The sequence below is a fragment of the Uranotaenia lowii genome, chromosome 3 (assembly GCF_029784155.1).
Source record: "Uranotaenia lowii strain MFRU-FL chromosome 3, ASM2978415v1, whole genome shotgun sequence".
NCBI lineage: Eukaryota > Metazoa > Arthropoda > Insecta > Diptera > Culicidae > Uranotaenia > Uranotaenia lowii.
The window spans coordinates 83,982,302-84,001,198 of NC_073693.1; the positions used below are offsets into that span (position 1 = coordinate 83,982,302).

Consider the following 18,897-nt stretch of genomic DNA (forward strand, 5'->3'; position numbering starts at 1 on the left):
TGTTCTCAAAAACATTCAGAAATGTTTGCTGAAAAAGAGAGCCAAACGCCTTTGACCAAAATTTCTTCGGGAAAAATGGAAATTTTATTTCAGCACGCAAACATGACGGCATTTGGCTTCATGAATGTACTAAAAAAAAATCAAAGCGTATCGATTTTTTCCCGGGATTTTAAGCCAAATTGGTTTATTCATCCCCAAAAGCGTAACGATACAAAGAAAATGTTTTGCTGGTATGAATTAGGGTCAAGGCTTTGCAAATTTCGGGGGATGCTATATTGAAATAGTGACACTCATAAAACTACCTCCCATTTGTAATGAAGTTTTTTTTTAAGAACTGTAACATTACAATTTTAACATCAAATTACATTCATCAAATACAAATTTAACACATCATCAAGCTGGTAGCTAAGTGACAGATGCTTACCACTTACGATAGTCAACAGAATTAGCAAAAAGATGTTTCATTGAATTATTCTTTCAAAAAATGGTTTTGTGCCTCTTGTCCTTCTAAATGATCAATTTCACATTCGAAAGGGTTGTGATTACACCAGGCCACAAAATTAACATTTTTCTGAGGTGCACAGAATTTAAGAGCTAATTTTCGATTGATTTGAGTGCCCTGAATCCAAATCACAATTGTCAGCTTTTGCTTTTTAAATAACTTTTGAAAATAGGTAGAAATCATTTAAAACATTTCTGCACTTTTCTGACAAAACTGTATAACGATATATAAGCTTTGAAAATAGAGATTTTAAACAATGATAAACTTTCTGAAGTCCGCTAGTAATTTTGACTTCTGCGAAAAAAGAAAATAAATACACTTTTTGTTTTTTCTTACTTTCTCTGAAAAATACGAGAATGTTAACGAAATTTTTAAGTAGTTTGAAATCAAATTGAATTTTGGATATTATCAAAATATAAGTCAAATCGATTTTCAGTCTTCAAGAAATTTGTTAAGGGGGGGGTAGGGTCTAACGGGTATAAAAAAAACACCATTTTCACGATTTTTTTCTGGAGCTATCGTTCAAACAAATGTATTCAAATTTTTTGCATTATACAAAGCATTGTTAAAAGAACATTTAGTAATTTTTTCGTAGAAAAATATTGAAAAATGAGCCGGTGACGGAGCATTTTCGAGGATGCCTTTTAGAAAACAGGATTTGCGGTGGACAATGTATCTCAGCACAGAATCATCTGAAGTCAAAAAATCAGAGCAAAATATTTTTAATAGATGTTTTTCTGGACCCCAACGTTTTTATTTAACTGAAAAATATTTTTATGAAATTTCTGTGGCTGTTTGAAGTAAAAACTACGATTTTTCACTTAAAAATCCGCCATTTTTCACTTGTAAAATCTTCCCAAAGTAAAAAAATCAAAAAAGGAAAACGTTGGGGTCTGGTATTTTATATATAGAAAATATGTTCCAAATTTGAAAAGAATCGGATAAGTAGTTTTCAAATGACGATGTCCACGGACTTTAAAAATGTGCTTTCGAGAAAAACGCGTTTGAAGTTTCTGCTCTTGCTTTCTTGCAGTATTAGATAGGAGGAGATAAAGGCCAATAACTTCTACAGTTTTGCTTCAATTGACTTGAAAATTTGACACAACATTCTTGAAATGTTTTACAATAAGAAAATAAAAAAATAAAAAAATCGATTTTTTGAAAATGTTAGACCCTACCCCCCCCTTAAATAAAATAAAACTTAAAAAATTCAGTAATGCTAGAAATACTTGTATTCTTTTCGAATTTCTAAAAATATTAGGATTTAACTTTTCAAATCCATTCCTCTGAAGTCAAAATATGTCAATAACAGTTCAGGAAGCTAAAACTTTCAAATCACAGTCGTTAAAACATAGGCAAATAAAATGCTGTTAAATTTTATAATTAAGATTTTAAAATAATGAGACGTTTTTATTGAGAAAAATTTCTTCAAAACACTAATCTTTTCCATCTACAATACGTTGATTTATTGTCAAACAAATTTTCCCAACTAAAAAGTCCCACTACTGAAATTTTTGATTTTTTTTAGTTGAGTTTGTCTTTGTTTTTCAATCCTGAATTTTTATATTCTGAAAAAATAATTTTCTAAGAAGCCTATCAATCCAAATTAAAAAAAGAAAATCATTGTTTATACTATTTGTCCTTGACTCATTATTGAAATATACGGCGACATCATATTCAGATCTAAAAATTTTCTTTCATTTTTATTGTTCTAATTTTTTTAATCGATCTTAATTTTAAACTAATCTATGAAAAGTTCGAAAAGTAATTCGAAGTTGCACCACTAAAGCTAAGTATTAATGCAAAATATTTACGAAATAAGTATTTGTTTTATGTTTTCAGTATTTATAAAAAAAGCTAGGTACTTAGAATTCCATATTTTTGGTTTTAACAGTTTATTAATGATGGTTCAAGAAATCAATTTCCAACCTAGACTTTGTCTGTTCATATAAGTTTTCAATGAATTTGTTTCATTATAAATATATAAAGTCACATTGTGAACTGCAAGGACATTACCTTTTATTTTGATAAATGGAAGAATCAAACATAAAAAATGATCAAAGTCAGGGATTTCAGCATAGGCACTCTTTTAACAAAATTTAATATATTCTTCGTTTCAGAAATACATCAATATAATTGGTTTGAAATTTGCTTTCTTGTTTTATTGCCTAAAGGTTACGTTAGCATACTCAAAATCCAGTGCAAAGTTGAATTCAGGTGTAGAAATTGTCTCAGAAAATCCAAAATGATAAAAAGTTCGTTAAGTCGTTATATATTTTGTGTTTCGTATTTCAAAAATCGACAGATGCCAAAATGTTATAAATTACGCCAACTTTCCAATTCACTTTTAAAAATTTTCTACTGTAACTGGAACAGCTTTGGCGGTTGATTGATGGAAAAGAACGGGTTATTTTTTAACTTCAGTTTTCTCAGGCACTGAGTGAAATTCTTTTCGAGCACTTAATAACTGATTTACAGCCTTTTTCCTGAAGCATTTTTTTTTTCAAAAAAAATCTCGGACTTTGAATAACTTTAAAATAAATGATTGTAGCTAAAAATCGTGTGAGAGTCATATTTGAGTCACACTATAAACTTTCCTAAACTATAGTTTTTATAGAAATCGGATGATAAACAAGCCGTAATTATAGTTCAAAGTTCAAAAGCCGTCATTTGACAGCCTCCGGTACGTTTAGTGTTAAATTTAAAATGGATATTGTTTTCCTGATCGAGCATTTAAATTTCAAATGCTAAATAAATTATTTTTTTTTTCCAAATTCATCATTTATTTCAGGCATGACTGAAATTTATTTTGAAATTAATAAATTAATAATTTCTTATAAAATCTGGTTTCATTTCTAATGTTATCTATTTCTGCGCAGATATTTATGTCCGAAGATTTAAATTCTTGTTTTATTGAAATTTTAATTCGTATTCGTTTTCTGGTGTTTCGCAAATTTTGATTTAAAATTTGTTAACTAGACCGCTTATTTTCAAGCAAACTTCTAATTCAGAGTAAGGAACATCTATTTGAAAAATTTATTAAATACTTCTGGGAAAAAGTATTGATTTGAATATTTGATTCTGATTCATTTTGAATCGTCACAGTAAAATTTATTACTTACTCAAGTCTGTCTCATGATCATAAGTTGGAAAATGGTTTTAAAAACCAATTTTCTTATTTATTGTGCAGTTTTGGTTTTGTTATTATTTCTAGCCAAACTTGAAAGTAATTTAATCTTTAAAAAAGTTGGGGTCCGGATGAAATTCGATGATGGATACCGATGTCTACTTATTCACAATTTGATAGTATATACTTTCCAGAAAAAAGAAAATTGGAACATTGCAAAAGTTATTAACACTTTAAAATCCGATTTTCCCACAAATATAAGCATGAGCGTCCTATATCAACGATTAACTTACACAATATTCAGTGAACTGTCCGAAAAACTTCTAAACAAACTTGAAAAAGTCTTGAATCAGCTGGATGTAGAACACCGAACGCTTTGTGTGAATTGATAAACTCTACGGAAAAGCTTTTGATACTCTAAATCACGAAGTCCTACTTAAAAAAAATAGATTTCCATCGTAATACAGGCGTTATTATTATATCTGCCAAAAAATGCCATTGCAGATGTCACAACATTGTTATATCCAAAGAACTGTCATAGTGTTCCAATTATACGGGATTTTTCGCTCGTCCAGAAGAGTTACGTATCTCCTGCAAAAGCCATCAATCTTTTGCAAACTTTGCATTAGAAAAATATTTTGAGCTTATACTGGACGAAACACTTTCCTGAAGTCATCGTATCCAAAACACCATCGAAAAGACATTGTCCTTAATTAAGGACCATAAGCTATACATTGGAAGACATAAAGCTTAGTTCATCTAGAAATGGGAAAGTTTTGTAAGCATGTATCTTGAAAACCATACATTTGAACGAAAAATTTTCTGAGAAAGAAATTGAGGTAATCTTATGATTAATTATGGTAAAAAAAAAATAATAATCGATTTTTCTAAGAAATATTTCTACCTTATTATTGGTATCTCCCATCGGTCGGCGCATTTTAAATTTATGTTATTTTTTGGCCAGTATTTCTTATTTCGCAGAAACTAGTAACAATTTGGTGGATTCAGCTGTTTCGATTTTAAAAAGACTTGATTATTCTTGTGCCACTAAAACACGTTTTTCACTGGAATGCCAGCATTCAAAACCCGACAAAAACATATTTTAATCATCATAAGATTCAGATAAAAGTTAAATCAGTTGAGCTCGTAGGTTACGAAGTTATCAAACAAGACTACTTTTATAAAGCCTTTTATAACATTGAAATTCAAAGTTATTATTTTTTTCAATCCACAGAACCAGAGTTCTGCCAAATCATGATGTTTTTAGCAAAACAATCAGCAAATATAAACTTCTGCTAGGGACCTTGCCACGAGCAGAAATGTAGCAGGATACTATCGCCGTAATTAGAAAAAATTTTTTTAGCAGGTTTTATCGTCCATCGAATCTCAGCCGTCGCATTGACTCAGCACTGGCTTTTCAACATACGAGTACTGGAGCTAAAAAAAAACGTGTTTTTTGAGGTTCATGTTACCTGACTGATAGCTGAGCAACACTTCTAGTCTCTCAGAGACAAATCAGACCTGGACATTTCAGCGATCTACGCTTAGTTTTTCGCGAATTCATAATTTAGCCAGGAAAGCCTGGACTTCCCTGATGATCGTTGAACGTAGTTTGCGATCTTGTTCTCCACTGCAACACTACTTGGTTTGAACTTTGTGGACATTCTTTACAGCGTTTTTAAACTTTTTCACAACTCAAGCATAATAATTTTCGGTATACACAACGGTTTTGTCAGCTCTCAATTTCAGAATGATGGAATATCTTGAATATCTCAGAAATGCGATAGTTTTAAAATTTGAAATTAGGCAGAGTAGTACAGTTTACAAGCAATCCAATGCTGTCAAAATTGTGCATTTCCGATTACTGGAAACTTAGCTATCACCAAAAGAAAGTGTCCCATTTCTAAAAGAACTAAGCTTTTGTACAAATGACGGTCGCCTTGTGGTTGTCAAAAATTAGCTAACAATACCATACAGTAAAGTTTCCAAAGCTTGTAAGGAACTTCTAATAGTGTCTAGATTAGAAACAAATGTAACAAATATTCACCTAAAGTCAGACTTCACTCAGACTTTTTTTCTATTTAAGCAACCATAAACCAATGATTTTCACAAGCAATTGGAGGCCAAGGAAATAATTTTTAGGTCGTAGTTCCCTTATTCGATCCCCGGAGTAAAGTTACATAACTTTTTTCATGGAATTCGGACCTCATTCGTCCATCAGAACCATAGAAATGTATACCGCCTGCTAGAAAACTTGTTGTAAAGTCATAATTTATAAAATTTCAGGATAAAGAGAATTTTGGGAAAGAGCAAAATTTTCATCAATACTACAGGGTGACAAAAAAGTCCTGTCACACTTTTTTTTGGGGTCGCGTAGCCTATACGTTGTATCTCTTTGGTGCCATCTATATGTCAAATGAAAGGGCTAACTTTGCTGCCCATAGTGGCAGAGTTTCGTTTATGTGCAGTTTGTGTACATTAAGTTGTCAGTGGCAGAGTTGAGAGCAGCTGTTATCGCTGAATATGTGAGAAGGTATAAACCCGGACACCTAAAACCGCTCGTAATCAACCGGGAAGTCCATAAATCGATACCTAGAGACCAGAGGCACCGAGGAGACACGATCCGGAGACACGATCTGGACGACCAAGGTCTGTGAGAACTCCCAGGTTGGAAAAGATTATACAAGACCGGACGTGCGCGCCGCTTGCGACGACTTTCCGAGAAGTCTGAAGCTGGTTCGAACAGAGAAAGGTGGTGTAATTCCGAGATATCGTCTGTGAAGTAACTTGATGAGTTACTGAATAAAGCTATGAAAGTCAGATTCTGATATTCTTCTTATTCTTTGAAATATTGAGATTTTTCTGTGTGGCCGGACTTTTTTGTCACCCTGTATAAAAAGAATATTCAATAATTTATTGAATTTAGGGAAAAAAAACTTCGTGTTCAATATTATCAATTCTGCTGAAAGTCTTCAATCGTATGTGTGGTATGCACATTAAAGCCGTTTCCCATCGTTCGACAAATCACCGAAAACATCAAACATTAACGGGCTACGGGGAAAACTAGAGGGCTACGGGTGGACTATCTCAACCTAAGTATTCCCAACCAGGCAGTAGCAGTAGCAGCGTCCCAGTTACATAACATTCAGTTTGCTCCTCGCAGCAAGCAAGCAACAGTAAGAAAGAGTAGTAGGTAGAAGGTGCCCGCAAAACCGGAAGGAAATCCTCCCCCGCGATTTTCCCCATCCCATCCATCCGGCTGAGATGGCCCTGCCTGCGGGAAGGGGGCGACTTGATTCCACATCTCAGTCCTCCTAACCGTAAGGGGCTATCAGTTCAGGTCCCGCTCCCTCGCTTCGTCCCTTCGTCGTATAACTCTTCCAAATTTTCATCCCTTTGGTTGAGGCGCGCGCGAAGAGCGTTATTATTATTATTGTTATTACTGCAATTTTTGCTTCCCGGACCGGCGTATCGATCGGTTTCAGCAGCGGTAAGTATGTAGTATACGATGAATTTTACTCTGTACTTGCTCTGGATGTTTGAATAGGGTAATCTGATTGTTGGACATTTTTAATTTTTTAGATTTTCTAAGAGGAATTTTAATTTTAGAAGAAACATGAGGGATTGTTTCCCCGAAAATCTAAGAAATTTAAATTGTCAGCCCCAAAAAGTTTAACTAAAGGTTGGATGACCCTAGAGCGGAATCAATCCTCCGGAGAGCACAAGTGAGTGAGAGACACATGTTCGTCGTCGTCGTCAACTGACTGATATGGACCACGGAGTGGAGCGGCGGATCTTTCCGGCTGTTTCCCCCGGGGGAAACTGTGCCATCATTGCCGCCACTAGCTATCTAGTTGTTCGATTAGTGCCTGTGCTGTGCTTCTACCTTTATATTTCCTCCCCGAGAACCGACTGGCCCGGCTGGCTGACAGCATCCATCGATTCCATATTAACGTCATTATACTTTCATCACATCACTTGATATTCCGCACCGTAAACTGCTTCAATGCTTCTTCTTCGCGGTTTTTTTTCGTTCGTTCACTCTTTTCTTCAACGCCTGAAACGATGCAATTTCTGGGGCTTACACCCGCAGAAGAAGATCATTACCGGGAGCAGGAACACATAGACACACACACACACTTGACACTCTTCTTCTCTTCTTAAAGGCTGACAAGTACACTTCAAAAATCACCAACCCATAAGTTCTTCCTCCCGATGAAGCAACACTTACGTGGATGTAGATCGCGTACAGTTCCTCATCGAAGGTCTCCAGGGGTTTGCGGCTGAGGCGTTCGACCACCGGACAGACGATGTCCTCGGTGGTGGCCTTGTCCAGGAAGCCCCGCTCGATCAGGTAGCTCAGGGTGTCGTAGGCGCCACTGCGGATCTGTTGAAGAAAAAAAAGAAACACATTAGAAAAGTTTTCATCATAGTTTATAGACTGTTCCAGAAACTATAAGCACACCTAATGCTAACTGAACTAATCTATGCAGAATTCTTTCTTTTTTCTTGGTAAAAAAAATCTTTAAGCAAGACAGATTCGTGATTGTGATTCTAGTCACCATCCAATGCAATGAAATCGGTAGTAAAAACTACCTCCCCTTTTTTCCACCCAAGTATGATGGTATTCAAACATCACACAGGACGACGTCAACAGGGAAAAACGGGGATGGTAGATGTGGAAACAAACAACCAGGGCGTGTTCGACCAATCCAAACAAATCAACAAGTGCTGCTGCTGCTGCTGCATTGGCAACACAGCCTCGGGGCGGCAAACAAAATAGGAGCAACAACAACACCAAATGTCCTAGTCGGCCCACCCCTTACTTAGAGAGTGGACCGAGGACGGAACACCAGGAAAGGCTAGGATGCTGATGCTGATGATGGTGTATGGTGGTGTTGATGATACTGATGATGGCGATGCTAGGAAACCAAACATTGGATCCGTTTCGAGGCTCCACGCGCGCAAAATTGGAATTTCTGCCGATTCGGTTGTAGAACGAGAGAGAAGCAAAAAAACCAACTTGCTGCAACGGATTTTCTTCAAGTTGGTTCAGTGGATTGTACTTTCGAAGGAGGAATACAAAAGTACAACCCATAAGTATTTATTGTCGTTATGCCTTAGGGAAAAATACTTTCGTTTTATCGACTACAAATTCTGATATTACAACAGAACCGATTGAAAAATTGAAAAATCAATTACAGTAATGTTGCAATTTGCCACATTTTTAAAAGCAAGTAGGAAGCTTAAGGAGATCTCCTTAAGATGTTCGCTCGTAGTAAGAAGGATTGAAGTAAGTTGCTGTTTTGCATTGTTTTTTTTTTATACGGAACAACTTTTAATTTCCTTTTAAACATTCACTATTTCTGGCTATTGTTTTTCGGTCTCGTCAACAACCCTCTGATATGATGGTGATATGCAATCCTTGATTTCCGAGAGAAGCCATTATATTTCAAAAAATCGTAACGAATTTTAAAAATGAGGTTGAATATGTAAACCTCGGATGATTTAAGAATTCTAAAACAAAAAGATCTAATCTGTTATAAGTAGATGGGTAAAAACTGTGAAAATTTGTTTACTATAGAATTTGAAAATCAGACGTATAAATTTTGTATGCAATATGTTTGTACCGTCATTTGATAATGCAACCTGTGCAACAAATAGGAACACATAATACAGTTTAAATTTTTGCTTTGATTTCCAGTGTTTACATTTCAAAATGGCAAATTAGCCCTTCATTTATGATTTTTCAGTTTTTGAGAATGATGTATATATCTTTTTTTAAACTGTGACCCAAAGATGGGTCTTGACTCAAACATTCAGTCAGCGAAACTTTTTTTTTTGTAGAGAAATGAAACCAACTGTGTTAGATGAAATTTCAGGGACTAGATAAGAGAAAATCGATGTTGAAAAACATGCGAAAAAAATTCGCCTTGTCTCCCGGTGAGACTTGAACCCACATCTTGCGCCTCTCCGGGGCCCATGTATTAACATTCTACTACAGGAGACCAACCTGGCGTATGGCGTATGGCGTCGGTGCCAAACACCGAATTTGGTTGGATATCCAAATACGGCAAACGTATCATTTCTCATCATAACTGACAACCCGTGCAGTATATGGCAATGCAAATCTTGCCGTGCCTAAAATATCCAAATTTGAGTCCAACTACCGTAAGATGAAAAGATGGGAATAGAAATAGACCAAGAAAAATGATTATGATCACATGGGAGAACTATTCCCTTCATTCCGATAGACATCGACACTCAACCAGTATAATATTCATACGCTAGGTTGGTCTCCTGTAGTAGAATGTTAATACATGGGCCCCGGAGAGGCGCAAGATGTGGGTTCAACTCTCACCGGGAGACAAGGCGAAAATTTTTTTCGCATGTTTTTCAACATCGATTTTCTCTTATCTAGTCCCTGAAATTTCATCTAACACAGTTGGTTTCATTTCTCTACAAAAAAAGATGTTTATATCAAGGATTTTTTTTTTAAATTTTCATATATAAGGTATTTATAAACATAAATTCGTTCCTATATGAAACGAAGGGTGAAGACCTTTAGACTAATGAAGAATGTTGAATTTATATTTTGAATTTTCACTCGGATGTTCTCAAAAATTATGCTACTTCAATATACTCAGTCTGAAAAACAATTTCCTGTGAAGAATGGATAAGGAATACTAATAAATAAATCTAATTTCGATTCCTATGCTTGCAAATTGGTTTTCGGATGATGGCCTCCAAATGTTGAAATTTTAAGTAAAAATTTCTTAAGCTTTACCATGACATGATTCAAAATTTTGGAATTTATTTTTGTTGCCGAATTATTATTATAATTTTGATTTCATTCAAAGGATCGTGAGCAAACCTTCTTTGTATGTTTTGACAAAATGTTGTTTGAGTTTATATGACTTAAACTTAGCTTAAAGTTGTGACATTTTCCAAAAATTGCACTTAAAATTCAAACCCGAATTACAAAAATCGAGTTGCATTCGAACCCTTTTTTATACCTACTTATTAAAACACCATATTAAGTGAAATTTTTAAACTCGCGAGCAGCAATAACTTGTAAGACAACTAAGTTATGGTCAAAACAAATTTGGATGCAATGATCAGAATATGATCAAACGTTAGCTTTTTCAATTTGAAATTTGGTCCACCCCATCCTGAGATGATCGGGTTTGAAATTTAAGTGCAGTTTTGGTAACTGTACCAACCTTAAGCTAAGTTTAGGTAATATAAACTTAACATAAACTATTTGTCAAAGACATACAAAGAAGGTTTTGCTTACAATCTTTCGGCTGAGATTTAAAGAATTACAATATGTTATAAAATGGCTTACATATGGCCGATCAAAATATTCATGATTTTGAAGGACTGATCCCACACTATTTAACGGTTTTTAATTTTAACAATTAATTTCATTAATAGACTAAACGCAAAAATTATAGCATTTATGAAAGATTTTTAATATGCTTTGATTTTAAGGTTTAGTGAAATTTTCGTATCCCAACAAAACCAGTTTCGAAATCAATGAGAACATTCAAAAAAGTAAATCCAAAATGAAAAAAGCGAAAGTTTAATACTAATTAGACTAAGGATCGTTTAAGAAATTCAAAGCAGTTTTTCAAAGGATTGATATATTATTATCTATACTATGGAAAGGTGTCATAAATAAAACCAAAAAAATATGATAATATTAGTAAAAATGTAATTTTCAATCTCATCCTTATTTTTTTTTCAACAATAAAGGTTTTCAAATGTGGAAAGATTTTGTTTTATCAGAAATATTATACTTGTAGTATGAATCTTTATTGAAAAGGTGTATTGTATTAAAACTGATTTGAATTGAATGACACATTTCATATAAAGTGCATTTAACTGTTTGAAACAATCGCAAATAATTCAAGTCACAAAGAAGATAATTTGAAACTCTTATGTGCAATCATGTGTTTTATTTGTTTTAAAAATGTCCTTTTGATTAAGATTTTGAAGACGATTAAGAGGAATTCCAATATGTCGGACTGTGATTTGTTCAGAATATGCGATGCTGCCCATAGTACTGTGAGGAGAATTCAACTCCGGAAAGGAATCAAGTCGTATCGAGCTAGCAACAAGGCCAAATTGGACCATAAAACAGAAAGTGTGGCCAAAATCCGTGCTCGAAAGCTATAAGACCAGGTACTGACCAAGTTCAACGGATGTCTTCTGATGGACGATGAAACCTATGGCAAGGCTGACTTCGGACAAATCCCAGGTCAAAAATTTCTTTTTGCCGACAAATTTGCAAGAATATTTATGATTTGTGCATGCTGTGGCAAAAAAAACAAAAGTTTTCGTTACAAATAAGACAATGAATTTCGCCGTTCATCCGATCCCACGACCATCCCATAATGTTTTGGCAAGGTTTGGCAAGCTGTAATTACAACATAGTCGTTCAAGAATGGCATGCAGAGAAAGGGGTTCAGTTTGTACCGAAAAGCCTTAAGCCTTAAGCCATTAACCCATTCAACTGTTCTATTGAGAAATACTGAGGTAACATGAAGAGGAGACTCAAGGCAAAGACGAATGGACGACAAATGGACGAAGAAGATGTGCGCCGCCTAATGAGCCGTGTTACAGGAAAAATTCTAGAATTTCTTCGAAAATGTGACAATTTTATCCGTATTTTTTCTTAAAAGTATGAAGAAAACGCTACATTTGTATAAAAAATCTTGAATACAATTATCAATAACTGACATACAACCAATTGTTTTTGTTCCAATTTTATCTGGCCTGGCCGTAGTAATATCTGCAATGCAGTGTATAATGTAACAGATTTTATGAGAAAAAGTAGAATGAAGGACGCAAGTCCTTTATTTTACTGGATGCTTATACGTTTCGGCTATGTTGGTAAAAGTAAAAGAAGAAGAGCATATTAAAATATAAAAAAAAAAACTTTTTAACTTCATTTGATTTTTTTTTCAGAAAATTATTCACCTTCGGTTTTCGAAAAAGTAGTTTATATATTTTAAGTTAAGTGTGTGTGGTTTACATTTTTTCGAAAGCTAGTCTGTGCTTTTCTCCCCTCCAAGAAAATATTTTCTCAAACTTTATAAAATAATCCTGCTGTTAAGCTTTTTAAATGTTCAAAATAAACCGTTACTGTGACAATGTATGGTTTGAATTAGAGATAAACCGAATATTCTGTCGGCCGAATATTCGGAGCCGAATAGCGCCGAAAACCCGTTAAGCCGAATATTCGGCTCACCGAAAAGTTGAGGTAAGTATTCGGCCGAATAGGCCGAATATCTACTACAGACTTGTAAATTTTTCAAATATTTAGCTTTGCATAATTTATAAAATATCTAAAAGTAATGTTGTAAATGCTACACAATCATTAGAAACTTATGGTTTCAGCAAAACATCTAAGGAGTATCCGCTTATCATTAACAGTAGATCGTACAGGAGAATGTTGAACGATATCACTATATACTTTGATTATAGTTTATTCCAGATTTTCTGGATATATTCAGGCCTGCCTATAAATCCAGTAAAGAATCCAGATAAGCCAAATCTGTTTTGGATGTCAAGATATTGTTTGAAACTTCCCGAGTTTTGCTCGAGTTTATTAAGATTATTTGCTATATCAAAAAGATTTTGTGTTCAAAAACAATTTTTAAAAAATTTAAAAATATACATAAATTTTGCGTTTTTTTAATTTTTTCTTTCAAAAATCGTCCTGCATGACTGACCGTGTGGATACGTGTGATTGAAAGTATGGTATGCTTAATGTTGAAGATCATCTATATTTTCAACAATTATTTTGAAAATATCTTGCTCAAATTCGAAATTCATCTAATTCAATACTAGAGAAGCAATTTCCAATAGCACCTGTTTCGACATGTTTCATCCCAGATTTCACAGGAACGCAATCTCTTTGGTCATAAAAACCCCTACTTGAATAACATCTTATAATATATCTTATAATACATCTTCCGATAATATCATCTGGGTGAAAATAGTCGACTAAAAAATAAGAGGGGCATTAATATGGAAGCAATAGAAAGCATTGAAAAAATCGCTTAAGTTTGTTTTCATTTAAAACTCTATAGAATAATCGACCGAATATTCGGTCAAATATTCGTGTGGTCGAATAGTTGAAAAGGTCAATATTCGGTATTCGGCCGTTCGCCGAATACCACTATTCGGTACATCTCTAGTTTGAATAAATAGTGGATTACTTGAAGCTGCTCTTTGTTGTCAAACATTATGTTTTCTGAACCATTTTTTTTATGTTGTGAAAACTTATCAGTAACTCAACTATTTATACACGCATGATATACTAAGGTTGCTAGAATTTTTTGGGCACGTATCCGGGCCGGACAAATCTGTGCTGTTTTATCTAAAAATCTGGCAAAATCCAGGCATTTGATTTCAAAATATTCGACCAAAACTCCGGGCAATATCCTGGGAAATTTGATCGAAATCCAGGAAATACTAAACAAAAGTCAAGAAAAAAAACTTGACATTTTTTTTTATCAAAACTTATCAACAGATTTTCAATTGTATTTTAGGCTTTCAAAAAACCTTTCATGACAATTTTAATAAAACTTGTTCGAAAATTTTGTTTTGGATGCATGTAAAAAAAACACCATAATTTGATTTTTTTTTTTCGATTTGGCAAATAAGATGAATAAATCCGGGCAAAATCCGGGCTTTTCCAATAAAATCCGAGTAACCGGGCCGTCCCGGACTTTTCCCAAATTTTGTATCAAATATCCGGGATAAAACCGTGCAATCTGGTATGCTTATGATATAGATACGTACATACATATGAATTCCGATAAATTACTTAAACTTTAGGAAACCCTACGTATATTTAATGTACACGATTCAATTTTGACATGCATTATTTGAAAACGAAGGAAATTCCAGTTTTAAACTTTGTGAAGCGGTTCGAGATCCTTATGGTACAAAATTGAGATTTTTTTACGGTCGACCAGCATAGATTTTGCCAATTTCAGCATTCTAAGGAAGCTATTGGACCCTTCGATTACGATGACTTCTTATGTTAGATTTGGTAAAAATTTCTAAAAAGCTTTAGATTATATTTCAAAATTCTAATTCTAATCTCATCAAACTTTTGCACGCCAAGAAGTGGTCTAATGTAAAATCCGATCGAAAATTTTGTTTAATGATTTGACAAAACTAACCTCTTTTTTCTGGATGATTTATCCCTACGTGTGTAAAATGTGAACTCAGGTTACTCAATTTTTTAAAAGCATTTTAAATGGGTTCTAAACTAAATTTAAGTTACTTACCCCCGGTTCATCAGTCAGGTACCGCACCGTGATGTTGAGCACCTTCTCCAGGACGCTGCGCGAGAACTCGCTGTCCACATGCTGCTGTTCCCGCTCCAGGCAGCTCACGCACAGCCGCTGCAGCCATGACGATAGATTGGTGCGCACCGAAACAACTGCAAGAGGCAAAATGAAGGATAAAAAACGGGAGTTAATGGAGTTATTCAATTGTTTTAAACTTAAAGCTATAGGGTTTAAAAACTACGCTTTCCCGGATTGGGATTTCCAAGTTAAACGATTTAATTCTCTAGAAAACCACGCCCACTCTTCCGGGCACCCGCGGAACAGTTAATGTTTGTGTTCTTCTGCTGGTTTTCCCGCAGATTCCGAAAGTGATCTATTACTACTGCCGTTGCTGGAGTTTCTCGGAGGCTGGCTGTTAAGTGGAATAGGCGGACTTGGTTGTCGTTTTGCGGGTCGAAAACGAGAGGCGGCAAAATATGAAAATTACCAAGGACTAACCTCGGCCAAAACGTGTATGAGTATGTGCTTTTTCCGGGGTCAGGAGGAGGCAAGGAAGGAAAGGGCTCGATCCTACCGACTGCCTCCAAGTAGCAACTTTCTCCTTTACCTACTGTCTCTCAAATGGGGTAATTTGTCGACTGACTTTTTGCTTCCTCTTTGGCTCTGGCACACACTCTTGTCTTGTCTACTTGGAAAGCTATTGCCGGTTTGGTCCAAAAGACATTTACGATGGCGTTAGAGTTCGCCCTTTCATGTTCCCAAGTTGGGCGCTAACTGAGAGGCGCGGGCGTGGAAGAATGTAGGCGTTAAGAGCAGGGCGGAGGAGAATGTCGTGAATATTTGTTCCCACACTGGGTTTGAAGTAAATGCCTTCGAATGCTGCGAGCGAGGTGCGGTGTTGATGATTGTTGGTGCATCCCTCCCCCCCAATTCAGGAAGGAAGAGACGGAACGACGAGATTCTTGTAGTTAGGAGCTAGCATAGAAAAACGCTTTTCTCTTCCGCCTTTTTTTTGGTGCTCGAGGGGGGAAAAACTTAAAACAGACGAGCTCTGCATGTTTTCCCCGGCTAGTAGCGATGTTCTGTAAATGTGATAGCAGCCTATATTGCCTGTGGTTTACGTTTTTTGTTGAATTTACTTAATACGTGAAATAACACTTTTGCGAATGACCAATTGTGAAATCACACCTTTTTAGTGGCGCTTTTTTCGGGGGATTTAAAGACAATTTCAAGCTCCCAGAGAAGTTCAATTTTTGCAGAACTTATTTCCAAGAACCAAAAACTCACATCCAATAAAATGGCCAAGAACTGAAAACAATTTCTCCCTTGGACCTAGATTCGACCTTTAAACGAACTTTAAAGTTCGTTAAAATTTCGAAATAAGGCTCAAAGAGAAAATTGTTTTTGATTGATTGAACTTGACTGATTTGACTTATTTTGTCAAATTTTAACTCAATAAGCTTAAATTTCAGTTGTTTATATCTTTTAATTACTTGAAAATTAAATTTTTTAGTCGCTGTCTTTAAGTCATTGGAATGCCTGAAGCAAACTTTCAGGAGCCCTTTCTATGGAATGTTTTGTTACCTGCGTAAGCAGTTTAAAGGAGTGACAATTTGCTTCAAGTAGCAAAATCGATTCTAGGATTCCATTTCGCATTTTCGCAAACCGCCCAACTTAAAAGCACCCACTGACTGACAAGACACAAGCACCACCACTTATTCGCGGAAGATCGCGCAATCCGAGGAGGGATATGCCACCACCGTGGACCGTGGTCCAGAAATGGTCAGAACTAGGCCAAAGCTGGAGCAGGACCGATGATGAGTTCCGAGAAGAGACAAGAGCATTTATTTGCTTTTAATTTTCCCCCGGTAACAAAGCGAAATTAATTTCCCCCTTTCGTCCGGTCCGATACCCGTGTTTCGACTTTTGAGCTATTCCGAGATTCAAAACTCGGGGAACCCGAAAAGGGTTGTTGGAATGATGTCGTGTTTTTTTGGAAATATATCCTTCTAATATTGACTTAGAATTGCATGAATGCTCTAATGTGAGTGTGTGGGCATTTGGAACGGTTCCGGAAAGCGGTCCTGTAATCTTAATTAAAACATTTCGAAAGGTATTCATTATACATCCTTAGTAGTTACCTTGAAAGGTTTCCCAAGGAATCTTGTTGATTGATTGTGGTAGTGGAAAAAACTTTATAAGAGCAGATCTTTCAATTTTTATGACAAATTTTCAATGTCATAAATTAAGTTGAAATAACTGTTAAAGATTTCATGTGGCTGCAAATACTCTTAAAAAGCAAAATAAGCTCGATCTTTTCAAAGCGCTTTGCCTCGGAATGAAAAACGTTTTTCTGGGGATCTGCCTTAAGTCCATTGAGGACTTCCATCAAAATGTGTTTTTTTTTTCTAAAATACGCTGTAGTACAAGTATAAGGATGTTTACTAGTAGGTTATGAATAAAGCGTAAAACATTTAGGAGATTCAGTCGGGATCCTGGCAAAATTGCTTGGAACAAATCCTGAAAAACACCTTTAAGTTATTGAAATTTAAAAAAAAAAAACAAGGAATAGTCCCAAAATTCAGCAAAAGGAAAGAACTCGTTGTGCTGAACGATTTTTGCTGAAAAAAATCTACTTTTTGAGTCTTGTTGTATAAAATTCAGCAAATTTTTACTCAAAATTTTATATTTTTTATCAAATTTCGATCGTTGAGTAAGATTATTCAAGAGTAACAATCTCAACTTAGAGATGCCAAAATCTCGAAAACTTACCTCAGGTTTAGAATTCTGCTTCAGTTTTTCGAAATTTTCTTGCTTGTTGATAGGAACTCGTTTCTGAACATTAAATTTCAATTGAGATTAGACTCATTTGCGAGGTTCTGGTTTCATATTTTCATAGATTTAATTGTATATCTGTCTTCATATTGTTCGGATTCTGTATTCAGTTTGGGAATCTTGATTTCCGGTTCGAATCATAATTAGAAAACAGAAAAAAGAAGCTGTGTTTAAATCGTTTAAGTTTGGTTTTGCAGTTCATTCAAAATTTGATGCAGGATTTTCGAAACCTATTTCATTTTTAATATTTAAATAATAATTTTCCAAAAATGAAAAAAAGTAGCCATCCTAAGTTTTTGTTTGATATTCATTCGAAGTTCTTAAAATCCCAAAAAGGTTGAAAATTCGTTCTTATGTAGAATTTAAACATTATAAAGCCGCCAAATGGCGATCCAGATGGAAAACATCGAATCAGATTAATCATGTTTTCATTTTATTTACTTTTCTATTCAAACTCGCAAGTCGGATTAAAAACAATAGTAAAATTAATATAATTAGATCGAAACCGATAACGTCAGAATTGAAATTATAGACTCAAGGTTGAGAATCTGAAACAAATTTAAATTCATGACTAGTAATGGAAATGCTTATTTGGAATATAAATTCTGAAATCGTTTATTTGTACATTTCAGATATCGTATCGAAATTTGGAAATGGATTTTAAATATTATTCTGAGTTCAGGTGCAGAATTAAGATTTAAAAATAATATTTAGAATACAGATTCCAATTCAGCTCGTAAATGAGTTTCACATTTAAATTTAAAAAAAAATATCAAGATGACTTTTCGTTTGGGAGTTCAAATCGCATACTTATAATTTTGGTTATTAGTTCAATTTCAAAATTTCAGATCCTTAAAAAAAAAGAAAAAAAAACTTTTCAAGTTAATAAAAATTACATAGTTCATAATAATGAATACATTATTCAGCTTAAAATTACGAATTTAAAGTAGAATATGAGTTCATGTTGCCATTTTTTTGCCACAAAGTTTTGACTGTGCAATTGATTCTCAATGCAAAATATTTTTTGTAATCTATCTGTAAACCAAATTGCAAAGAATTCCATATTTTTGTTGTTTAACATTGATAGTATTGAAGTTTTTTTTCAAAAGCCCAATTTCAAA

At 34.6% G+C, this 18,897-nt stretch overlaps 1 protein-coding gene across 4 annotated transcripts in view; it reads right to left on the minus strand.

The window, feature by feature from the left end:
• The window catches only part of LOC129755773 (serine/threonine-protein phosphatase 4 regulatory subunit 1-like), a 474,134-nt gene that overhangs the window by 19,024 nt on the left and 436,213 nt on the right, over positions 1-18,897 (minus strand). For all 4 annotated transcript variants that reach the window (XM_055752419.1, XM_055752418.1, XM_055752417.1 and 1 more), the window contains exons 4-5: positions 14,939-15,093; positions 7,861-8,016 (exon numbers count right to left, since the gene is read on the minus strand). In XM_055752419.1, the coding sequence (XP_055608394.1) occupies positions 7,861-8,016; positions 14,939-15,093 (311 nt within the window). The remainder of the gene's footprint in view (positions 1-7,860; positions 8,017-14,938; positions 15,094-18,897) is intronic.